Source organism: Leptonychotes weddellii, chromosome 4, assembly GCF_054177405.1.
Source record: "Leptonychotes weddellii isolate Sample4059 chromosome 4, ASM5417740v2, whole genome shotgun sequence".
Classification (NCBI taxonomy): domain Eukaryota; kingdom Metazoa; phylum Chordata; class Mammalia; order Carnivora; family Phocidae; genus Leptonychotes; species Leptonychotes weddellii.
The window spans coordinates 11,582,922-11,605,394 of NC_138372.1; the positions used below are offsets into that span (position 1 = coordinate 11,582,922).

The following is a 22,473-nucleotide window of genomic DNA, read 5'->3' on the forward strand; positions in this document are numbered from 1 at the left end:
CCCACTCCACAGCAGCTGTCCTGGCATGCAGAGCCAAGTGGCAGAACTGTGGTGTTGTCCCCCGTCTGTTGCCTCAGGAGCGAAGCCTTCACCCCTCAATCCCTGAGCCTGGCCCTCTCGACCCTGGCCGCACAGGGGAGGCAGCAGGGAGTTTAGAGACAATGGTGCCTGGCCTCCCAGACCACCAGCTCAGAATTGCGGGGCAGGGGCCCTGGCCAGTACCTGCTGGGAGCTTCCCGGGTGATAGTGGATGCAGCTGCTTTGAGCCATCTGACCAGATGATCTTTAAGGCCCTTCCAGCCTTCACGTGTTACGTAAACTGGAAAGTGGCCAGGGCTGAAAAGACATCTGGCAGTGGAGTTAATCAGGGTTTCATATTTTTGTCTTTCTTTTGTGTCTCTTGGATGTAGGGATAGTGGCAATGGTGGGTGGTGGTAGATTTCTGGAGGGGTGACGCTCTGAGTAGGACCGTCCTGGGCAGGCCCCGCTGTCCAGGCCTGATTCTGGTCCTTTCTCTTCCTCAAAGATGGGATTCTTTCCTCCTTTGCGTTTTTCATACCTTGTCCTGGAAAAGGCCCTGGGATGCCCCGTGTGTGTATGAGGGTTTACGGGTGCACGTGCAGAGGGGCACGAGCCCAGCCTGCCACGAATCCTCAGGCCGTTAGAGTTTGGGAGGTCTTCCCCACCGTATAGCCCCTGGGAAAGGGACCCTGTGGAATTTGCCATCCAGAGAGATTCACTGAGAAACTGGGGGCTGGACCAGCAGCTGCAGGGCTGGGGACACTGCCATTCTCTGGAGTGGAGCTTTCATCTTACACAGGCCGGGGTGGGCATCGGTCATCACTGAGTGTGGGCCCGGTTGCTGGGGCTAACGGAACAGGGCGGCCAGGACGGAGCGGTCCCTGCTGTCACAGGGCGCTCACTCCCCTCTCATCCCTGGCTTTTCCCTGGAGAGCGAGGAGGTGGGCACAGAAGGCGCTTGGAGCTGCATGGTGGCCTTCTAGAGTGCTTGACCTCAGTCTGGTGGACAGTGGACACCGGTGTTGGGGGGTCAGGGGGCGTACTTGCTTCTGTCTCCCGCCTACTAGCTTTCAGCGAACTCCCTGTTCTCTGCGCTTCTCTGTGGACTTGGCTCCTTGCCTCTGCATTCCCAGGGCGTGGGCTCACCTTATGAGACTGGTGTCATCTTAGTGGTGGGCCTTTTTCTCAGGTATGAGCTGAGAGGCTCTGAAAGTGCAGGAAGCTCAGATAAGCATGAGATAAATGGCCTCTTACTGCTTTTTATGGCCCTTTGGTTATCGGGAAGCTTTGGGGAGGCCCCCGAAGGAGTGTTTGCTCTCGGAGAGAATTGTAGCCAGGCAGCAGCTGGGAGAGGCTGCCCTCTGGGTGGCTGTGGAGTGGGGCGGTGGCCTCGCTGGGCGGTGGGAAGGGGCAAGGAGGAGGCCCCCCCAGCCTCTCGTCTGTCTGCCGGGAGGACACCTGCTGCAGTCCGGGGGCGGGGGGGCAGCGGAGCTGGTGTCCAGAGCAGGGCTTTGCAGGCAAATTGCAGCTCTGCGACCTGCTGGCACTTTCCTATTCTGGACCTCTGTTTTTTCATCTATAAAATGGTCATGATAATACATGCACTTGTGCTCACGAGGCCTTCCTCAAGCATTCAGCATGGCACAGGGTCCAGAGTAGGTACCAGCCAAGGGAAGGGCATGGGTGGGTGGTGGTCTCCAGCCGAGCCTGGGAAGACCTGTCCACCCATTGGCACTGGCCCTTTCCCGCCCTTGGCGCTCGCAGTCTCTGTTTGCCTCAGCCATGGAGGCGGTGGGGGCAGGCATGAAGGTGATTTCTCTCGGCTGTAAGATTCCCACTCCCCAGCCCAGGACCCAGACTAGCTTCTCTAATTGTGTAGGCGGCTTAGATCTACACTGTCGTCTTACGGTGGCCATTAGCCACATGTGGCTATTTAAAATTAAATTACGTAAATAAAATTAACAAATAACTTCACTGTGTTTTGGTGATGCTTAGCCTGGAGGCTCATATTTCAGCCACTCCCGGCTTTTAGTACATCATAAATTATTTCCAGATCCCTTCTAAAGCTGCCTAACCTCCCCCCAAAATACTCACTGCCTCTTGATGTCACCTTCAGAGTTTACCCAGGGCCTTCTCGGGTGTTCTCTGGTTGAACCACACCGCAGCCTTGGGGCTGGCTGTTAGGATTTCTCTTGGACAGAAACTTGAACGTGTTTATTCCCAGTGCTATTTCTTTCTTTCCCTTTAAAAAGAAGGATGTCTGAATAGCCAAGCGAGGTTCAGTGGCCTTATGACACAGCAAATATGTGATGTAGTTGAATATTTAAATGCCACTTCCCTCCTTCCAAGTGGTCTGGCTGGAAGAAGACAAACTTTGTAGGCAGACAGGCTGGGCCATAGGTCCCAGCTCCTTCTGCTGCACCGAGTGAGCGACCCTGGCTAAGTAGAACTGAGTCTTTGTTCCTCCATCAGTGGGATGAGGATAATAGTACCTGCCTCGTATGCGTTCCTGTGACTCGAAATCTGAAAATACAAAGCAAAACAGGCAGCAAGCAACAGGTGCTTTGTAATGGCCCCCGATCGTCATGGGTGACCTATCAGAGCAAAGAGAGCCTGTGGCTGGGACTCTTTCCAACCCAATTGCCGAGCTCATGTCGACTTGGGCTGGAACGGCTTGGTTCTGTCTCAGCGGCTGGATTCAGCACCTTCAAGATGTCCAGGGCTTGCGTCGGTGGGGGCCCAGGGAAGCTGTTGTTAGGGATGTGAGCTCAGGCGGCTCCCTTCAGCCCCCCACGCCCTCTCGCTCTAGCCCCGCCCTGTCTCTAGTGGGCGGAGATTTGCTCCTCCAGTGGTGTAGGGCCCCTAGACGGGCACTCATGTGCGTGGCCACTAGCCACAGGTGGCTCTTGAAAATTAAATGAAGTTCCTTAGTCACATGAGTTCCAGTAATGAACTTCCACACATCACATTCCAAGTGCACAGTAGCCACACGTGGCTCAGGGGCCGGCACAGACACTCTCCGTGCTCTACCACCTGCGCTGCTGTCGGAGGAGGCCATGCGGGGGCCAGGCAGGCTGGCTCCTCGGCCTGGCTCTGCCACTCTGGCGGTGTGATCTCGGGCAGGTTCCTCTGGCCCAGCGCCTGCGGGCGGGGAGGATGCAGGATCCACGTTGTCTCGGCTGCTCAGGGGAGGTGCTCCCTACCTCCTCCTCCTTCCCTGCTTCCTGCACCATCCTGGTGATGCCTCTGCCCCTCCTCCTGGGGCTCGGGTGCTGGGACGTTCCAGAGAATTCTTGGCAGCAGTGGCTGCTGTCTTGGACCATTACAAGTGTCTCCCCTCTGGATTGGCAGGTGTGGCCTTTGATTTTTTTGAGGCTGGACTTAAAAAAAAAAATCAACATTCATTCTGGAATAATTTTAGATGGACAGAAAAGTTGTCAGGAGTTCCGTATACCCAACAGCCAGTTTTCCCCATGGTTCACATCTTACGTGACCACGGAACGTTTCTCAAAACTGAGAAAGCAGGCTGGGCACACTACCATCCCCTGAACTCCAGGCTTTCTCCGGATTCCACCAGCTTTTCTTCTTACACCCTTTTCTGTTCTGGGATCTTTTGTTTAGCCCGTTCGGTGACAGTTTTGCAGTCTTCCCTGGCTTTGCATGATCTTGGCAGTGTTGGGGAGTAACAGCAGGGTTTTGTAGACTGTCTGGGGTTGTCTGGCCCTCTTCCCATGTTCAGACTGGGGTTGTGGGTGTGCAGTTACAGTGATGCGGAGGAGAGCGGCCCATCCTGCCAGAGTGCGGGATGTCTGTGTGATGCCGCTGCAGATAATTCACTTGACCGCTTGGTGGAGCTGGTGTGAGCCGCCTCGCTAGTTTTCCCTTTGAGTCTCTGCCCCTGGGAAGCCGGCCTGTAGGTCCAGCCCATCCTCACGTGTCGGGGGCATGAAGCTCTGCCTCCCATGTCTGGTCTAGTGAAGCTTTGCATGACCTTGTTTCTCACAGGGGGCAGGGGTCCTCCAGCCCTTGCCCCCATTTTGCAAGTGGGAGAATGGGAGATGGAGAGCCCGCTGAGTCTGACCTGGAAGAAGGATGGGCGCCCTTGAGGGGAAGGCCCCTGATCCTCATCACTGTGGTCTTCTGGTGCTTTCTAAAGACGGAGAAACTGAGAGGGGAAGGGGCTTGTTCAAGGCCAGCCCAGCCATGGCCTCCCCAGCTCTCCTGACTGAGGACTTTGGGGGCAAGTGGCTCCTGGCCCTCCGCCCACCCTTGTGCCTCATGTGCCCTGCCCCCCTAGTGCGGGGCTGCCAGAGGCTTCGCGGAGCCTGCTGTCCTGTCCCTCCCTGCTCAGCTGCACCATCCCTTTCCCTGCTGGCTCACTGACACTGTTTTTTGGCCCACAGGGTGCCACCAGTGGTGAGCAACGGGGATGCGGTGGATGCTGCTCTCTCCGGGGTCCGGCGCTCCAGCTGGAAACGGAAGAGCTCCCGCCGGAGTAAGTGCCCCCCAGCCCCACCCCAGGAGGGTGGCACTGGGATAACCTCAGAGCCCCTCCTTCAGGCCCAGAGGGCTGCTGTGGGCTTGCATGTGCCATGGGGTCATCCTCACTGCCCATGCTTGGGAGTTGCCCCTGTTTGTTGCCTGATGAGAGCCATGGTCCAGGAGTTGATCATGTATTTGACCGTTTATCTGTTCCTCAAATACTCAGAAGCTCCTACAGCAGGGCAGATGGGCTGGCAGTGGAATGCCCTAGTGCCCAAGGTGAGGTCCTTCTAGGAGCAGAACCAGCCACATAGGCAGTTACCTTGCAGAAGGCCAGGTGCCGGGAGTGGGGGGGGGTGGGAGTGAGGGGAACCCATGAGTCCTGAAGGCAGAGAGGAGGGAGCAGGGGTCAGGAAAAGAGCATCCATGCAGGGGCCCCTGGGCAGGAGCCTGAGCCCCAGCCCCCGGGGGGAGAGGGGACATCCGGCACCCTGGGAAGCAGCAGCTGTGGTGTGATGGAGGATAGCACCCAAGGGGTCAGTGGGGCCAGGCGAGGCTGCCGTGTCCCCAGCTCCTTCTGGGCCTCCCAGCCATGCTTTCCTGAAGGCAACAGGGAACTGTGAGAGCCAGAGATGCTGTGGGGTGGGGGTAAAGCTATAAGACAAGGGATGGGCTGCAGCCCAGGGAGGAGGCTGTCCAGGAGAGTAAGGCTGACGGCCAGAACTAGGGACCTGGAGAGAGGGGAGCAGGTCTCAGAGCCATGTGGGAGGCAGGATCCCTATGGGGGTGGAAGATGGGGTGGAGGGTGAGGCTTGCCAGGGCTCTGGGGCCCTGGGACCACAGTGGGGATTTCAGAGCCCATCTGTCTGAGAAGACATGGGGTGAAGACAGACTCCCATCAGGGTGGGGACTGGTTTTCCAAACCCTAGCTCTGTGTTGGGGGGCACACCCCTAAAGAGGACAGAGCTTGGGGACACGGTTTTGAGGGGAGACCTCTTTAACTTGCACTTCCTGGTAGCTGCTAACGGGGGGAGGGGGGGCCAGAGTGGGCGCCCTGCCCTGCTTACTGCCCGCCCAGCAAAATGTTGGCAGAGGGATGTGTTCATTTGCTGAATTTTTCACCAGTCACGACCCTGCTGGCTGCGTTTTGGGGGCCCTCTCCTTAACCCCACTCTCCAAATCCACCCCCCCTTCCCTGTAATCAGTAGGGCTGCTTTGCCCCGTCCACCTCTGGGTGGGAGGTAGCTCCTTTTGGGTAGTCCTGAGGGTTTGGACCGCTGAAGATGCTCCCGGACCCCAGGGCACAGGTGCTGGGTCTGCTTCCTGCTCCCCGCAGGTGCCCGGTGCAGCTGCGGCGTCAGCCAGATGCGCAGGCCTGTGGGAGGCAGGGCGGCAGGTGGGGGGTCTGCCGTCCTCACTGGGAGGATGCCTCGCAGGGCTGGGGGGCGGGGAGAGGCAGTGGAACCGAGTCCTGGGAGAGCCGCCGGCAGGGGCTCCCGAGGGGCCGGGCCGCGCGGGCTGCTGGCCGCGGGCGGGGGGGAGCGGCCAGCTGGTGCAGTCCTGCTGTCAGCCCGGCAGCCGCCTCCGCCCGGGCGCCACAGCCGCCTGAGCGCTCCTGTCCTTTCCCCTCGCTCCCAGTCGACCGGTTCACTTTCCCCGCCCTGGAAGAAGATGTGATTTACGACGACGTGCCGTGCGAGAACCTGGATGCCCATCAACCCGGTACGCCTCCTCCGCGCTTCCCTGCGGCCTTCAGGGGGTCCCGCGGGGGCGGGGGGGCGGGACCCGGGGAGGGTCTGCTCCTTCTATTTCGCTGCCCCGCCCCACCCGGCCATGCCCCTCCCTCCGGCTTTCACCAACCACCGCCGGCGTCCCGGGAGCGGCTGGAGCCGGCTGGGGGCGTGGCCAGGCCGGGCCGGGGCTGGGCGGGGTCCGCCAGGCTGCCGGGGGCGGGGGGGCGGGGCCGGGCCAGTCATTTCACCTCCCTAAGCCTCCATTTCCTGCCTGGGGAGAACCGGGAGGTAGCCCGGGCTTCCCGGGGCTGCTGGGGAAAAGGACAGCTTGTTAAACCTGACCGCTGGCGCAGAGAGGATTGGGGAAAGCCTGCGCCCGGCTCTGGCCCGGGAGGCAGGAAGACTGTGGCTGTAGGGAGAAGCAGGGTGGGGTGGGGTAAGTAGAATCTACTTAGAAACTTCGCTCTGGGGTATCCTGGCCCCACTGTACGGACAAGGAAACTAGAGGCAGAGCTGGGATTTGAACTTGGTTATTCTGACTCCAAGTCCGCTGCTCTCTCCCCTACCCGAGGAGGCTTTGCGTGGCATCCTATGACAGATGACGCATATTTGCTCCCACTGTTCAGTCAACCCCTTGAGGTCTGCAGGGCAGGGCTTATGGCTCCAGGTGACGGTGGCATCAGAGAGGTTAAGCCACCAGCTGCAGATCACGTGGCCGGTTTTTGAGGAGCTTCTAGTCTGACGGTGTGGCCATCACCATCCTTGGACTGTGCATAGGCCAATGGGAGAGACATGCAGACAACATGACAAGGTCCCAGGGCCCTCAGAGCCACACTCCTGACTCTATTCCAGGAAGAGGGACAGGTGGGCTGACGATATGCCCATCCCTTTAGCAAGCCTCGGAGATGCTTGGAACACCCCTGCTTGTTGCTCACTTGAATCCAGACAGAGGAGGGGAAAGGGCACACCGCTGGGAGGCAGTGGGGTCTTGTTGGAAGGTCCCAGATCTCAGAGATCTGAGTGGCTTGGAGCCCATTGTTTCGCCCCCGTTGGGCTCTTTTCCCACCTGAATCAAATCAAGCATCTCATCACTTGGCCCCAGTCTTCGCTGAACACCGAGATGCCATCCTGCAGTTGTCCCTAATGTGGTGAAAAGGAGGTGGCCAGGCAATCAGCTCTGAGCCTTCAAACCAAGGACCCTCGGGGCTGTGGGAGGGTTGAGTCCCATGAGGCTGCGGCTGGCCCTCAGTGGGTACACTGCACAGGAAACACAGGTGCTGTTGGTGTTAGACCTGCCAGGACCCAGCACTGACCTTCATGGACAGATGGGGGCTCAGCGGGCTCTCGGGGAGGTTAAGAGCCAAGGAGCAGGTCACACATACAGCCCTGGCTCCAGGTCCCAGGTCTGCCATTGCTTAGGGCACAGAGCTTGGTGAAGCCTGCGGCCCCTGAAGGCTGAGGATTTGGCCCAGGCTCAGGAATCTGGTGACACTTTCTCCACTGGAGAGAGTATTTCTTTTCTTTTCTTTCTTTCTTTCTTTCTTTCTTTCTTTCTTTCTTTCTTTCTTTCTTTCTTTCTTCATTCATTCATTTATTTTAGAGAGAGTGCGCTTGTATAAGCAAGGCAGGGTGGGCAGAGGGGGAGGGAGAGGGACAAGCAGACTCTGCTCTGAGTGCAGAGCCCGACGTGGGGCTTGATCTCAGGACTCTGAGATCATGACCTGAGCCAAAGCCAAGAGTCAGTTGCTTAACCAACGGAGCTATCCAGGTGCCCCTGGAGAGAGTATTTCTAAATGAGCCCGGGAGATGGTGGGGTTGGCAGGCCTCAGTGGAAGGCAGTGTGGTGAATGGAGGGAGCCTGGCCTAGGAGTCTGCCGCCCTTTCTCCCTGCTCTGTCTGACCCTGGGCAAGCCACGTGTCTTCTCCAGGCCCCTGTTCTCTTGTCTTTCTAATGAGGAGGTGACTACTTGTCCCCTGCTGACTGATCTTAAGAATCCAGACGGATGGGGCGCCTGGGTGGCTCAGTCGGTTAAGCGGCTGCCTTCTGCCTTAGGCTCAGGTCGTGATCCCAGAGTCCTGGGATCGAGCCCCGCATTGGGCTCCCTGCTCGGTGGAGAGCCTGCTTCCCCCTCTGCCTCTGTCTGCTGCTCTGCCTGCTTGTGCTCTTTCTCTATCTCTGTTAAATAAATAAATAAATAAATCTAAAAAAAAAAAAAAGAATCCAGCAGGAGACCTCACACACTGGAGGTGTAGGTGGGTGGGAGGCCAGGGCTCCTGGAGGTGTGTCGAGGTAGGCATTCGAGAGGCTGCTCAGAGGGACCCCCAAGAACTGGGCTCTGCCCCTTTGCTCATGGGTCATGGGGCCTCTGCTGTAGTAATAAGACAATCAGCCCAGCCTTGTAAAGGTCACAGCCTGGTCACCAGCTGCTCCAGTCCCTGGAGACATTAATCACTATTATCTTTTGCTTAAAAATAACCTTATGCTCCCTCCTCATCCTGAGACCCGAGTCCCCAGCTAAGCCTCAGTGTGTCTGTTTGTTCTTTGGGTGACAATCTCCCAGAGCCCCCACTCCCTGGCTCTCGTGTGGGGTGGAGGTGGGGGCCCCAGGTCAGTGGGGTGACACCCAGGCCCGCCCAGAGCCCCCATGAGCAAGGACCAGCTGCTCTTTGCTGAGCGCCTGCCATGTGCTAGGCTCTTTGCTAGAGCTTCCGGTTCATATTTTATTTACTTGACCTTTTGGCTTATTATTATCACCATCTTGCACAGAGGTCTCCCTCCAGTAACCAAAGCTCCCTGTTCTGAGCAGATTTTTTTTTAACCCTTTGTACCATATTTCTTGTGCTTTGACAAAAGCATGTTCATCTTTGTGCACTTTTGGGGGTCTAGCCTCACTTTTGTGGGGCCTGCAGTTCAGTTCTTCAGGTGACAGGCCAAGAAGTGCAGCCCAGAGAGATGGGAGAAGCCCAAGGTCTCTGGGGTGGAGCTGGGCCTACCTGGGCAGTGGCTTTTCCACCCCTGCCGAGAAGCAGCCTCTCACTCCAGATGTGGCGGGGGCCACAGGCGTGCTCCGGCCTTGGGGGTCCTGTCCCTTCTGGCCAGTGGACTCTCAGCTCTTTGTCCCTCACTTCCCCGGTGGGGCCTTGGAAGACGAGGGAACACTCCTGGACGCTGGGCCAGGCACGCCCCCTACTGGACCATCCTGAACCGGCATAGGAAACTCAGATTTGGGGTGAGGGGTCCCCCACTCATTTAATGCTCCTGACAATTTCTATTTTGCCCCTGAGGATGCTGGGGCTGGAGCTGAGGGCCGGAGTCAGGACGTGGTTCTGGGTCTGTTTCCCACTAAAACATTCCCCAAGGCCCAGGATGAGCACTCAGATCCCAGAAGAGTGATACTGAGGAGTAGTGGGAGGGGATTAAGGAGCCTTTTGTGTGCCTGACACATTTCTTGTGCCTTTCCACATTTTCTCGTGTCCTCCTCACTTACCAGGTGGATGTTGTGTGGTCATCCCCTCTGTTTTATGGACGAGGAGGCGGAGGTGGAGCCCCAGGGCCCAACCGTGACCACCTCCCATCCCCCACCTGCCTGCCTGGATCAGAAATTGGGTCTGGTGGGCTTGGCACGGGGACCTCCACTCACTGCCCTGTCCCTTGGCATTCAGGGGTGGAGAGGAACCTGCTCTACGAGGATGTGCACCAGGACGGAGGGCCCAGGGAGGCGGAGGACCTAGGCTGGAGCTCCAGTGAGTTCGAGAGCTACAGTGAGGACTCGGGGGAGGAGATCAAGCCAGAGGCAGAGCCTGCCAAGCACCGAGTGTCCTTCCAGCCCAAGGTAAGGGCGGGCATCTGTCACCCCAGCCAGGGCACTGCAACCCCCTGGGGGATTGGGTAAGGAGGGTGGTGAGGGCCAGGCCTCAGATTCATATCCAATTAATGACCCCCAGGAATGTACAGTGAGAGAGGAGGTGGCCCAGGTATCCCAAAAATAGGAAATGATCCACCAGCATTGCTGGTTGACCATGGAGAGCTGTGAGCCTGGAATGGGCGTGGTTAATACCTGGCCCAGGGGCTCCCCCACCCATTCCCATGGCGGACCCGGCAAGGGACCGGCTGCAGAGTCATCCTCAGCATAGGCTTCAGGCAGCCCAGCCAACTGATTAGAGTTGGCACTTAGATCAAGTCAGCTAGGTCTCCCTGCCCTCCAGGATGCATTCTGAGACTAGTCCTAGAACCATACAGTCCTCTGCCCTGGGGAAGTGAGTGGGAGGGGGGCGGTGCTGGTATGGTTTGGACACAATTGCCCAGAAGGCCTCTTTCCAAGGTCTTTTAAAATGACATTCATGCATTGGTTTCTGCCTGGAACAGGGTTCATTCTGCTGGTTTCATGGAGGGAGCCATGGAAGCTGAGAGGAGGATGGATTGTCTGCTTCCTCCTGAGACAGCCTGCTCCTCCCATTTGTTCTAGAGAAGCCACCAGAAAGCAGATTCTAGTGATTTGGGGTTTAATGGGAACAGCTTCTTACAGGCAGGCCCTGCCCCACCAGAGGTGACTGGGTCCCATCAGCCTCCTTTTGAAAAGACACGGACAGGCAGACACCCAAAGGTGGTGCAGGGAGAAGGCAGGGGCCCCGGGACAAGGCTGGGGTTATGGGCACCTCCGAGTCTTGCCTAGTGCCTCCTGTCCCTTTCTGAGTTTGGGGATCCCCTCTGGAGGGGGGATGCTGGCCAGAGCAGCACCCACACTTAGAGTCGTCAGCTAGACTTTCCTCAGCACAGGCGGGGCTTCTCAAGTTCCCGAGAAGCCTGGGAGTTGAGCACGTCTCTCTTGAACCCAGTCTTGTGGCTGGGGCTCCATAGGCTGGGCCACAGAAAACGGCCTTGATGTCTTGCTAGGATAAAGTTAAGCGTCTGTGATACCTACTGTGTGCCCAGTAATTTCTGAGGGTGTGGGCAGGGGTGCACCAGAACAGGAAGACCCAACCCAATTGGCCAACCATTATGGTCTAGGAGGAGATATCAAATATGAAGCAGTTGGTCAAAAATGAAGCCCAAAATGCCTTTCTGTACACACGAGCCCAAGTATCTACGGCCACATGCCTGGCACGGGTGGGATCTAACAGGGCGAGTCAGAGGGGGGCGTCTCTGGCGCAGAAGCCAGAGGGGCTGGGAAAGGTGTCCCAGGCTGGAGTAATGGCCCAGGCGAAAGCTCAAGAATAGTCCTGTTCCTCTGCTGTCCTGGGAAGGGGTAGCGTTTACTGCCTTAGGGGAGAAAGGGCTCTGGTTATGAAGCCAGCATGGCCCTGGGGAGCCTCCCAAGATGAGGGCCGGACTCGTGCCCCTCAGCTTGGTTCGGGATACTGTAAGCAGGAGGTGCTCGAGGCCCGGATTGGCCCTTGTTTTCAGCCTCTGGCGGTCCCTCCTTATCCCCCGCGGCGGCTTTGCCAGCCCCTTGCCTTCTTGCTGGGGACCCGGAGGGAACCATGGACGTCTCTCAGAGGGCAGGAGGCAGGCAGATGCTGAATTTGGGCTCCCCAGTGCTGGTCCTCAGACTGGCGTAGGCATCAGGATCACGAGGGTAGCTGATGGAAATCGCAGACACCAGGGCCTCACCCCCAGGGCCTCTGGTTCAGGATTTGGGTCGGGCTGGCCATCTGCTTGCTCTTACCCCAGGGGATGCAAGGGGCCATGAAGAGAAATGTGGGGCTGGCCCTCACTGTGGCTGGGCCCCAGGGAAGGAGTCTCTGGGGGCTGCCTGTTAGCTCTTATCCTGCAGACCCTCCAGCTAGGGGCTTCGGACCCTTCCTCAGCAGGCAAACCATGTGGCAGGGTTCTTGGAATTTCTAACCATGAGGACGTTTTCTCTGGCCATGGGCCAAGGCCTGCCTGTTCCCTGAACAACAGGCTCCCAGGGAGATGGGGGGGCTTTCCTCTGGCACCCACCTCTGCCCTGGACACCCCACTGAGCCTTGTCCGCTGTGCTCTTCCCTCCTGAGCTGCTTGGGGCCCACTTGCTTCCATGCCTGGCACTGCAGTGGCTGCATGGTTTGGGGCCACCGTTGCTTGGCTGTGTCTTGTGTGTGCTGTGGGGCATCGGACAGCAGAGATCTGGTGGTGTTTGACCCTATGCTTGGAGTCTGACGGGGGGCGAGTTCTCTGCAAGAGAAGTAGTGTAGTCCCTCCTTCAGGGGTCTTGGAAGGTCAGCCCTCAGCAGGTGGATTTTTGCCAAAGAAAGTGACTGAGGGGTCTGCAGAGGGACCTCCTCGGAAGCACCTGACCTAGATGTAAGCAGGGGCCCGATCCTGTTATGTTAGTAAGTACCTGCTGCTTGCAACCCATGGTCAGTGGGATTTTTTTTTTTTTTTTCCAGTTGTGGAACGAGCTGCATTGGACTTTTCCTTTTTCTCACTGTGACCTCTTCATAATTGAGGTTACCATGATCCAGTTGGCCAGGGCATTGGACAGAAACGCCAGCTCTGACCTCAGCCTTGCTCACTCCCCTGCTCAGATCTGGCCAGTCTGTAGTTGACCTCTGATCCTGGTTCTTCTAATCCTGAGAGAGGCAGAGGGGCAGTACAAAGCCAGAGCCTTTATGATTTTATTGTGTCAATTTACAGATGAAACAGGACTCAGTATAAACCCCAAACTCTCACGGTTTTGGGGAGTCTGAGTAATTCTCAGAAGGACCCCTGTTCTGCTATTTCTTTGCACTAATAGTAGTGAGCATCTGCTTAGCATGGTACAGTTTACAAAGCAGTTCATATGATTTTCCTAATATCCTAGAGTGGTTGGTGTTATTTGCATTAAAAGTCATTTGATTGATCAGAGAACCTAAGACAGAAGCTTAGAGAGGCAAAATGATATGGTTAGAGTCACACAGCCAGTACGTGGTAGAGCTGCAACTCAATATCACATCTGATTTGAAAGAAAATACATCATCCTTCTGTCCATGCATGCATGCTTCCATTCATCCATGCATGCATGCATCCATTCATCCATCCATCTATCCAACCAACCATCCACCCATCTATCCATCCATCCAAGTATCTATCCATCCATCCATCATCCATCCATCCATCCATCCATCATCCATCCATCCATCCAAGTATCCATCCATCCATCCATCCATCCATCCATCCATCCATGCATCCATGCATCCATCCATCCATGCATCCATACATCTATCCATCCATCCAAGTATCCATCCATCCATCCATTCATCCATCTATCTGACCAACTATCCATCCATTCAACAAATATTGAACACTTATAATTTGTAAGGTAGTGTAATAACAGCTTCCACTTTTTGAGCACTTACTAAGCCTTGGGCTCTGCATGTATTGCCCATCTAATCTCAGTAATTCTGTGAAGTAGTTATGGTCCTGGCCACTTCACCAGTGAGGAAGGTGTCCCTTAAAGAGGTAAAGATACTTTTCCAGCTAGTGAGCCAGGGGGTGGTGATTTGAATGTAGGCCTGCCTGCCTCCAGAGTTCATGCTCTTGGTCCCTCTACTTGTCTACTCTGGAATTAGTACTGTCTTGGTTTTCTGTATGCTTTACCAAAATTCACTATTGCTCACACAGTTCATGCATTTGAATGTCTATCTGTTTGTCTCTCCATAAATCCATTTTCCCAGATAGTACGTAAGCTAGTCAGCTACCCATCCTTCCATCCAGTTGCCCATCTGCGTTCCCTCCCTCTATTAATCCGTTCCTTCCTCCAGTGATGTGCCAGAGCCGGCTCTTCCTAGCTCGCAAGATCTAGGAACCAATTGTACACTCTCTTTCCAACTCCACATTCAGTGGTGTCACACTGGTAGTGTGAAATTTGCCATGGTAAGAGTATTCACACTGTGGTAATGCAAAGCAGGGCTCTTTCTCCTGGAGAAGCACTATGTTAAATATTTACCAGCACAGCATTGCTTCCATCCATCCACCAGTCCCGTTGTGTTTTTAGTCATTCATCTTACTGTTCACCTGCCCATCCATTTACCCAGCTCTGTGGTCATCCAGCTAAGTTTATCCATTTGCTCATGCATCCATTTATCTGTCCGTTCATCCATCCATCCATCCATCCACCCATCCCTCTATTGTCCATCTGTCTGTCCAACCATCCCTTTACACATTCACCCGTCTTCCTATGCATTTGCCCACCCATCCTGCCCATCCATCCCCCCCTCCCCATCCAATCTCACAAACTCGCTGAGAGCCTCCTTTGTTACCAGCCCCATGCTGGCCCCTGGGATGAGGGGATGCCTGAGACACAGTCCTTATCTTCCACGCGCTGTCCCCCTTCCCTGAGGGGGGCCTGGCTGGTCCCCTCCTCCTGTCCTCCCAGCAGCCAGGACCCAGTCCCCGCTGCCTGTGTGTTGGGGTGGGACACTGCCAGAGCTGATGCCCAGCGGGAGCCCTCCCCATGCCCCACATCTCACCTCACCTGGTCTCCTTTCTCCTCTGTTGTCCTGTTTGTCTCCTCCCGTCCCACCTGCTCCTCGCACCTGCTCTCCTTCTGCCTGGCTGCTTGGGGGCTCCAGCTTTCTCCAGACCTGACTAGGCTAAAGGAGAGATGCGCCAGGACTAAGAGAGACATCTTGGCTTTAAGAGCTGGGGGGAGAGACATGCAGGCGCTGAAGCACAAGTACGACTGTAAGGTACTGTCTGTCTGTCCCCCCACGTCCTGGCTGGGGCCCTGCAGAGGGGGGCCCGAGCCCCTGGCGCCCACCCCGGCACGGGAGCCTGGCCGCATCTCACATCCGTGCTGGGACAGGCACGCTCCTTTCCACGTTCTTGCCTCTCTCTCTCTGAGTGAAACCTTAGCGGTCTGCCAGAATTCCTGGGTGGGTCTGCATGCTCTAGGGCCTTCAGCATCACCAGGGTGCTTTGGGGCACGCTGACTGCTGAGCTTCATCCCCAGAGATGCTGATTCTGGAGGTCTGGACTAATGCCCAGGCATCTGCAAATTTGATAACGCTGGCGGTGGGTGACAGTTACACTCTGAAAAATGTGAGCATCACTGAGTGACGCTGGACGTTCCTGCCCCTCTGAGCTGTTCAGAGAGATCCAGGCTAAGGAAATCTGTGGGAGAAATCACAGCACCTTCTTCTCAGATGGGACTCAGACTTCTGGATCATGATGACATCCACAGCAGGGGCTTCCCTTAATCGAGCACCTACTATGTGCTATGGGCTTTGAAGGCCTGCAGGCCTGGCTTTGAATCCCAGTCCCACCACTTCCTCTCTGTGTGATTCTGGGCAGGCCTCTTGACCTCTCTGAGCCTTGGTTTCCTCACCTGTGAAATGGGGGCATTAACAGTACCAGCCCCCAGGCTGGATGGAAGGAAGGGTTAAGTGAGCTCAGATCTGTAAGGTGCTCCATGCTGCGCTCGGTGGGTGATGGCCCCTGTTATCTGTGCACCTGACTGTTTTGTCCCCAGGGCACCCGGGGAGGCAGCTGTCATTTGGCATCAGTGAGGCCGGTGAGTGAATCAGCAGGCTGGTAGTCGCAGCGACAGAGCTGGGACTCAAACCTGGGTCTGTGCATGCCCAAGCTGAGTGGTCTCCATCCTGGGCCACTGCCCATTCCGTTGGAACCCGAGACCTCCCAGGAGGAGGGGGACAGACACTTTATAGTTTGCAGGGCCCTTATATAGATGCGCCACAGGGGGGCCTGTGACCCGAGGGGGGCGGGCTTTACTTCTCAGAAGGCCAAGGCCCGAAGAGGAGTGGGGAACATGTGAAGGGCAGAGTCTTCCACCGGGGTTCTTGCCCTGGCTGGGACCCTGGACTCGGATCCCCGGCCTGGCCCCTGCATGGTGAAGATGGGCGGAGGCGGCAGGTTGACTCAGGGACATCTTCCGGGGTGTTCATTTGTTGCTCTTTTTTGCCCAGGAAAATGCCAAGAGAAGACCGCTTTGGGAGTTTGTAGGGCAGCTTCCTGCCTCGGCTTTCTGCCAGGAAGAAACCGAGCTCAGAGCAGAGGTTTCTAATCTGGAGGTTGTGACCCCCCCCCACCCCTCCCCCAGAAGAGGATGAGCATCTTTGTGCAGTTTCTGGGGTCGTCATCTGTCCTTCTCCTTAGATTATCACGGGGGTTTATGACCCCCCCCCCCACCCATCCCGAGAGGCCAAGAATCACTGCTGAAGAATTGTGCCATTTAAATTCAGGGAGGCCCGGGGGACTTCCCCTTCCCTTGCTGGTTGTTTCCAGAAAGTCAGCATTGTTCCTGAAAAGCCACCACCCTCTGCCCCAGGCCCAGCACCCAGTGGGTTTTTTGCAAGCCAGAGGCCCAAGGAGTGTGGGGAGTGGTCCCCAGGGGCTTGTTTGGAGGAAGGTGATGGTGAGAGCAGAGACTGGAGCCCCCCAGAGGCATGCTCCCCGCCTTCAGCAGAGAGCCTCAGGGAGGAGAGAGTGTTCTGAGAATGGCACTGGCTGTTAGGACAGCCACATGGCTGTTTAAATTTAAATCAATTATAGTGGAATATAATCAGGACTTTGGGTCCTCAGTTGTACCAGGAGTTACTTGCAGCTGGTGGACCCCCAGTGGGTATTTGCATCATTGTAGGAAGTTCTTGCAGGGGAAGTTCTGTTGGGGAAGATGCTGGGGCTGGGGGCTGAGGGCTGAGGGGTGCAGGAATGACTTAGGGGACAGCCACTCTGTGTGCAGGCCCTGGGCTCCTCCAGCGCTCAGGGCACCGGCTTCCCCCTCCTGGGCACGCCTGCCATTCTGCTTAGCTTGCTGCATGGTGTTCACGGGTCCCTCCCCGCACAGGGGAAGCTGCGCTCTGCTCTGTGGCCGCTTCAGCCTTCCCCCGCTTTCCCGGGCCTTGGCTCAGTAAGAAACTTGGCTGTTTGGGGGGCAGCGGAGGGGTTCCTCACTTGGGTTTGGCAGATGGGATGGGGGTGTGCACTCACGTCCCCTGAAGTAACGATGGATACATGCACAGGTCATTTTACTGTTCAGCATGCTTCCCTGGATTCCGTCTGTTAGTCCTCACAGACCTTGGCACATCTCAGTAAGGAAACTGAGGCTCAGTGAGGTTAAGTAAGTGACTTGTCCCGAGAGGTACGGCTGGGATCTGAACCCAGGCCTGGCAGTCCAGGCCTCGAGTCTTTCCCTAAAGGGAGACAGTCGGGTTAAGACCCCTTCTTGTCGATTAAGTGGGTTCCTCCAGGGTGTGATCCCCCAGGGAACGAATGCCCCTTCTCACCTGGTCCCGGGATGTCTCAGGTGCCACTGCCTAGCTGTCCCTCTTGGTCTCTGCTGCCACCTCCCTGGAAGTGAATGGGCCCCGGGGTCTTGATGTGTGCAGCTCCGGCTGGGAGGCCTGGGTAGGGCTGGTGGCCCTTGGTGGCAGGCATCCTGGGGCCTCCCTCAGCTTCTCTGATGAGCCCCTCTGCCTTTGCTCAGATGACCCAGCTCATGAGGGCTGCCAAGAGCGGGACTAAGGACGGGCTGGAGAAGACGAGGATCGCCGTCATGCGCAAAGTGTCCTTTCTGCACAGGAAAGATGTTCTCGGTGAGGTGCCGTGGGCCTGGCTGGCCGGAGGCTCGGGCTCAGCTCAGTGACAGCAGGGACGGGTGGGCAAAGCCACCTGGGGTCTGGGGTCCTCTGGTGGTAGGGGTTGGGGACTGACCCCCAAATATCCTGGCTGGTCCCAGCCAGTTTCCCACCCTCTCGCAGGTACAACCCACCTCTTTCTGGGGGAGGTGGGGCCTCTCCCTTCAGCGTCCCTGTCCTTGGTCTCTGTCCTGGCAGTCTTGGCCTCCTGCCTCCTACGCTGTTCGGCTCACCTGGCCTCATCTTTGAACGCTCCCGCTCTTTCCTTGGTCCATCGCCCATCTGTCCACCAGCCAGTATTTATTGAACACCCCCCAAGTGCTGTACCCCATGCTGGGTACAGGGCCACCAAGATGAACGAAGCAGCATTTCCTCTGGGAGTTCCCAGCTCACATAAACAGGAAGTGACCACGGAGGCTGACAAGCAGTGGTGGGGAGAGGGGGCAGGAGCATGGAGGAGCACAATGCAGATGAATGGTCAGCGAAGGGCTGGGAGCAGGAGGGGCATGAGACCCAGGTCAGTGAGGCGGTGGGGAGTGGGGCAGGGAACGGGTGCTCTGGGCCGAGGAGCCAGCATGTGCCAAAGGCCCCGGAGCGGGGCAGTAGGAGACGTTCAAGAAACGATTTTCGCGATAGTCAACATTTATTGAGTATTTACCGTGTGCTGGGCGCTCTCTTACGATCCTGACAGTTCCTTGCTTAATCCTTATAGACACCAGACAGTCCACAGGGCTGTCCTGTTCCCATGTGGAGATGAGCAAACAGGCACAGAGAGGTTCAGTGACCCACCTGGGGACACACAGGCGTAGAAAGGATGACAGAGGCTCCATGTGGCTGGAGAGAGGGGTGGGCGTGAGAGATTGGAGCCAGGCCAGCCAGCACAGATATTCAGGCCAGGGAGAACTTTGAGACTCTGTGCCCTCTTGAAAAGTTAGGCGCTTTCCCTTCTCTGTGCCTCCATTTTCTCTTCTGTACGATGGGGCTGCTGTGGCATCTGTCTCGGGGGCCATGGTGAGAATGACCGAGGCTGTGCGTGGAAAGAGCTCCTGGCTCCGGTGTGGCCGATGTCATTCTCGGTGGGCAGTCACTGAGTGGAGGTGTTTGGTGCTAGGACGGCGTCTCGCCGGCGTGGGTTCAGATCCCGGCTCCACGGCCTCCTGGCTTCACGACCTTGTGCAGTTCTTCCCCTTCTCAGAGGGGCCGGTTGCTCATCTGTGAAATGGGTTCAACGCCACCACTGCATGCACTTGATGCAGCATGGAACCTTTGGGGGAGCCCTGGCCCCTGATGACGGAGGGGACAGGCCAGGGAGCCCTTCCAGACTTGGTGGAGTGGCCTGGAGGAAGGACAGGGTGGACAGGCTGGTTGGCTGGGAGCTGTTCCTGGTCACCGTCCCCACCCCCAGACTGGCCAGGCTGGCAGCAGGCTCTCCCTAAGCCCTCCCCACCCCGCCCGCCAGCCCAGAGCCTTGCCTAAAGTGACCCTCCCACCAGAGGCGTTATTAATAGCCACGGCAGGGCTCGGATCGCTGGCCAAGAATGTTACCCAGTGGCGAGTGGGGGAAGAGGAAGCCACGGGGCTGGCGGCTGGGGTGGGTGCAGAGTGATGCCCGGGGTACCATGTGGGCCAGGCAGGAGGGCCTTCACCACCCCCACCCCCACACTGTGGTCCGCTGTCCCTCCTCCTCCTCGTCTTCTGTCTCCTGTTCAGGTAAGGGCCTGCCTGGGTGTCCCTGCTCCCTCGGCTCCTGGCTCAAGGGTCACTGCCACCTCCTTCTTCCCGGCTTCCCTGCAGTGCCCTGCTGCCCATGGCCACCACCACTGGGTTTCAGAACCAGAGCAGCTCAGGGCCCGTCTCCCTGTGCCTGTGTCTCTCTTGTGGGGGCAGAGCTGTCCAAGGCCAGATCCCTGCACTCTGCCTGACCTCCCGCTTTCTCTCTGCCCGAGGCTCTGTCTGTCTCCTGCCCTCTGTCCGACAGCTGCCCCCACTTATGTCTGCACGGCCCAGTTGAACTTTTTCCCTTTGGGTCTTTCTGCATTTTGTTGTTGTTGTTGTTGAAAAGACGAAAACATAGCTTAGTAGTCCCGTTCTTTTGGGGCTTACTTTCTTCCCCCTTTTGGGCATCCAGAAGAAAACTATTTTTAGTGCCTAGTGATGGAGACATGGGCGGCCTGGCTTGCACCGGGCCAGAAGCGGGCGGGTCTGAGCGGGGACAGTGACTTCTGGCAGAGTTCCTGCTGAGAGCTGGAGCCCCGAGGAGTGCTGCTTTGTGCTCCCCTGCTCACTCCTTTATTCCTGGCCAGACGAATCTAGCAGAGTGCAGCAGTGAGTGGCCCTCTGTGGCCCCGGGACCCTGGCCCAGGGTGGTTCCCAACTCCTGGGGGCTGAGCAGGGTATGTTATCCTCACTTTGCATGTATCACTGGCCCATCTGACTTTCCAGGTGACTCGGAGGAGGAGGACATGGGGCTCTTGGAGGTCAGCGTTACGGACATCAAGCCCCCGGCCCCGGAGCTGGGCCCCATGCCGGATGGTCTGAGCCCTCAGCAGGTCTGTGGGGGGAGCCGGGTGGTGGGGGTGTTCAGGGGAAGGGGTGGTCGGGGGCCCCACGAGTCTGGGTCTTGAAGGGGAAGTGATGAGCGGGGGCTCCCGGTGGAGCCCCAGCTTCTTGTCTCCTCACTGGCTGCACAGATTTCCAGACTGGACCCCACAGGTGCCATGCCGTTGTCCCGGGGGTGGTGGGCCCCCAAGCATTTGGAGTGCTTGCTTCCCACCCAGGGGGACTAGTGCACTCCCGCTTAACCGTTTCACACGGAGGTTCACAGGAAGGGGCTGCTGTGACAGAAGGGTTGAGGAGCATTAAGCTAATCCAGCTTGGGAGACTCGGAGAGGCCAGCCCGCCCTCCATCCACGGGCTTCTCCCAGGCGCTGGGGGCCTTGGGGCGATGCCTCCCTTCCCCCGCAGTGTCACTCTGGGACCAGGACTGGGTGGCCTTGCTCTGGACATGTTGTCAGGTTGGCTGTCCCAGCCATGAAACGGGGAGAGACCCCTGACTTTTCTCAGGTGTGGGGATGCCGAGCAAGTCATGTCAGGGCAGCAAGCACCAAGAAGGGATTTGCCCCCCTTGTGGCTGGCAGAAAATCCTGATGTTTGACCTCTTTAGAAAACCAGGGAGATGACATGTGGCCACATCTCATGTCTCGGGAGTCTGTCCGCCTGCTTCCTTCATGTCTGTTAGCTGCCTGGCCAGCCCTGCCCCAGGCACTAAGAGTCTGACCCTGGCCCCCGGGCACTGAGAGTCTGACCCTCGTCCCCGGGCACTGAGATGGTGACCCTGGCCCCCGGGCACTGAGATGGTGACCCTGGCCCCCAGGCACTGAGAGTCTGACCCTTGTCCCCGGGCACTGAGATGGTGACCCTGGCCCCCGGGCACTGAGAGTCTGACCTCGCCCCCGGGCACTGAGAGTCTGACCCTCGTTCCCGGGCACTGAGATGGTGACCCTGGCCCCTGGGCACTTAGAGTCTGACCCTCATCCCCGGGCACTGAGAGTCTGACCCTTGTCCCCGGGCACTGAGGGTCTGACCCTCGTCCCCGGGCACTGAGATGGTGACCCTGGCCCCCGGGCACTGAGATGGTGACCCTGGCCCCCAGGCACTGAGAGTCTGACCCTCGTCCCTGGGCACTGAGATGGTGACCCTGGTTGGAGCCGGGCGCGAGCCCAGACTTCGGACTCACAATCCAGGGCTCATCTTCCTGGCGTTGGCCGGGCCTCTATCCTCAGGAATCTCTTGGTTTCCTGGTCAGGCAACCTTAGTTAGTCCTGACCAGTGGCTCTCAACCGAGGCGATTTTACCCCCGGCGCATTTGGCCCTGTCTGGTGATGTTTATGGCTGTCACTACTGGAGGTGGTACTGGAACCTAGTGGGTAGGGGCCAGGGATGTGGCTAAATGTCTTACAGTGCACAGGACAGGCCCCACAACTGAGAATCACCTGGCCCCATGTGTCAGGGTGCTGAGGTCGGGAACTCTGCTCTGGGAATAGCTTGGGCACCTGGGGATCGTTGACGATGCCTCCACCTGTGGAACAGCCGGAAGGACAGTGGCCTGGCCCATCCCACAGCCATGGGGCTGTGTGGGCCATGGTTGGGCCTGGGGCACAGTGGGAATTGCTGAGAAGGGTGTGCCAGAGGCAGGACAGAGTGTCCTGGAGGAGCAGGGCAGATGGCGGCAGTGGGACCTGGATCGCTGCTCAGGACGACTGTCGGGCACCGCCGGGGTCGGTCACCCTCCTGGCCATGGCCCAAGGTGGACAGGCTCCAGCCTCAGACACCTCTCCCATGACACCTTTCATGAGCTCTCTCCGGGCTTTGGGGCACAGTGGAATCACCTGGGATGCTCTAAAAACCCCGGTACCCGGGTAGTGCCCCATACCGACTCCATCGGAATGTGTGGGGTGGTGGCTGGGTGACAGTAGTTTTTTTTTTTTTTTTATTTATTTTTTTATTCTTATGTTAATCCCCATACATTACATCATTAGTTCTAGATGAAGTGTTCCATGATTCATTGTTCGTGCACAACACCCAGTGCTCCATGCAGAACGTGCCCTCCTCAATACCCACCACCAGGCCAACCCATCCTCCCACCCCCTCCCCTCTAGAACCCTCAGTTTGTTTTTCAGAG

At 57.5% G+C, this 22,473-nt stretch overlaps 1 protein-coding gene across 9 annotated transcripts in view; it reads left to right on the plus strand.

Annotated features, from left to right (window-relative positions):
* Positions 1-22,473, plus strand: part of ARHGEF10L (Rho guanine nucleotide exchange factor 10 like) — a 160,344-nt gene that overhangs the window by 66,731 nt on the left and 71,140 nt on the right. For 6 of the 9 annotated variants that reach the window (XR_014144693.1, XM_081817586.1, XM_081817583.1 and 3 more), the window contains exons 5-10: positions 4,425-4,516; positions 6,142-6,225; positions 9,900-10,069; positions 14,769-14,885; positions 17,642-17,750; positions 20,235-20,341. Coding sequence is in view for 8 of the 9 variants with exons in the window: in XM_081817586.1 (XP_081673712.1) it covers positions 4,425-4,516; positions 6,142-6,225; positions 9,900-10,069; positions 14,769-14,885; positions 17,642-17,750; positions 20,235-20,341 (679 nt within the window). In the remaining variant the exon portion in view is untranslated. Of the gene's footprint in view, positions 1-4,424; positions 4,517-6,141; positions 6,226-9,899; positions 10,070-14,768; positions 14,886-14,933; positions 17,276-17,641; positions 17,751-19,131; positions 19,503-20,234; positions 20,342-22,473 lie in introns of those variants that run through there. The other 3 variants (XM_081817587.1, XM_081817590.1, XM_081817589.1) reach the window with 3 other exon arrangements.